The sequence below is a fragment of the Octopus bimaculoides genome, chromosome 24 (assembly GCF_001194135.2).
Source record: "Octopus bimaculoides isolate UCB-OBI-ISO-001 chromosome 24, ASM119413v2, whole genome shotgun sequence".
Taxonomy (NCBI): domain Eukaryota; kingdom Metazoa; phylum Mollusca; class Cephalopoda; order Octopoda; family Octopodidae; genus Octopus; species Octopus bimaculoides.
The window spans coordinates 10,543,277-10,544,424 of NC_069004.1; the positions used below are offsets into that span (position 1 = coordinate 10,543,277).

Genomic DNA, 1,148 nt, shown 5'->3' on the forward strand with positions numbered 1-1,148 from the left:
AGAAACATCAAGAAGCCAACGTGGTGGTTTAACTTCTTAGAAATAATAAATCATACACGAATGTATTACAAAAGAGAAAGACATTTTAAAAAATTCAGTCTTCGATATTTCTTTGCTTGATAAAAAAAAAATATATATAATTTAATAATACGATGGGATGTTCATAATCAGAGAGTCTTGTTAAAGACTAACCTGGGTCCACACAACACAATAACATAGCAGCGATAAGTGACTCTTTTGTGTATATATATATATATATATATATGTGTGTGTGTGTGTGTGTCACTGTGTAAAACGTCACATTTTGCTGTGTTAAACGTCAACACTTTAGGTTTTCTTTTGAATGGCGCGCTTAACACAAATCTTAAACAAACTTTTTCCAAGTTATTAACCCCTCATATATATATTTATATGTATATATGGTTGTATGTATGTATAATTTCATTCATTATTTAAAGGGAAAAGAATCATAATATGTAAAACAAGATGTTTAAAATTAATGACGACGATGACGACAACGACGAATTTTGGAAGGTTTGTTTATTATTTAAATCATGGAAACGTTTATTTATAAACGACAGAGTTTCAACGTCGTATTTATTTATTTCTTTCTAACACGTGTTATATATATATATGTATCGTAACTTGTCAACGCTTATGTATCAACAGTTGTATGTTCGAGTCAGCTACATATCTGTGAATCTTGTTGATGTGGAGCTCTGTCTAAATAAAAAAAATAATTGTCAAACTTGCAATTAGGAACCACTGACATTATTGAATGTTGTCCTTTTTTTTTCTTCTTTATCTTGTATTTTCAAGGTTGAAGGGAGAGATTTTTAATGAAAGGATTTAGCTGTTAATTCTAGTAGGTACGTCGAGCGATATACAGTGGATAGGCAGGCCTGTAACATTTCTAAACATCAATAAGCCAGTGTGGTAGTTTGACTTATCAGAAATAATAAATATTGCAACTCGTTCCTAAAATTCCTACCACTATTAGGCATACTCTTTTACTTGTTCCAGTCATTTGACTGCGGCCATGCTGGAGCACCACCTTTAGCCGAGCAAATCGACCCCAGGACTTATTCTTTGTAAGCCTAGTACTTATTCTATCGGTCTGTTTTGCCGAACCGCTAAGTTACGGGGAC

At 32.6% G+C, this 1,148-nt stretch overlaps 1 protein-coding gene across 1 annotated transcript in view; it reads left to right on the plus strand.

Moving 5' to 3' along the window:
- The first annotated feature begins 284 nt into the window (after nt 1-284).
- Nucleotides 285-1,148, plus strand: part of LOC106877854 (homologous recombination OB-fold protein) — a 9,783-nt gene continuing 8,919 nt past the window's right edge. The window contains exon 1 of the mRNA XM_014926888.2: nt 285-534. Coding sequence (XP_014782374.1) covers nt 487-534 — 48 coding nt within the window. The 5' untranslated portion in view covers nt 285-486. The remainder of the gene's footprint in view (nt 535-1,148) is intronic.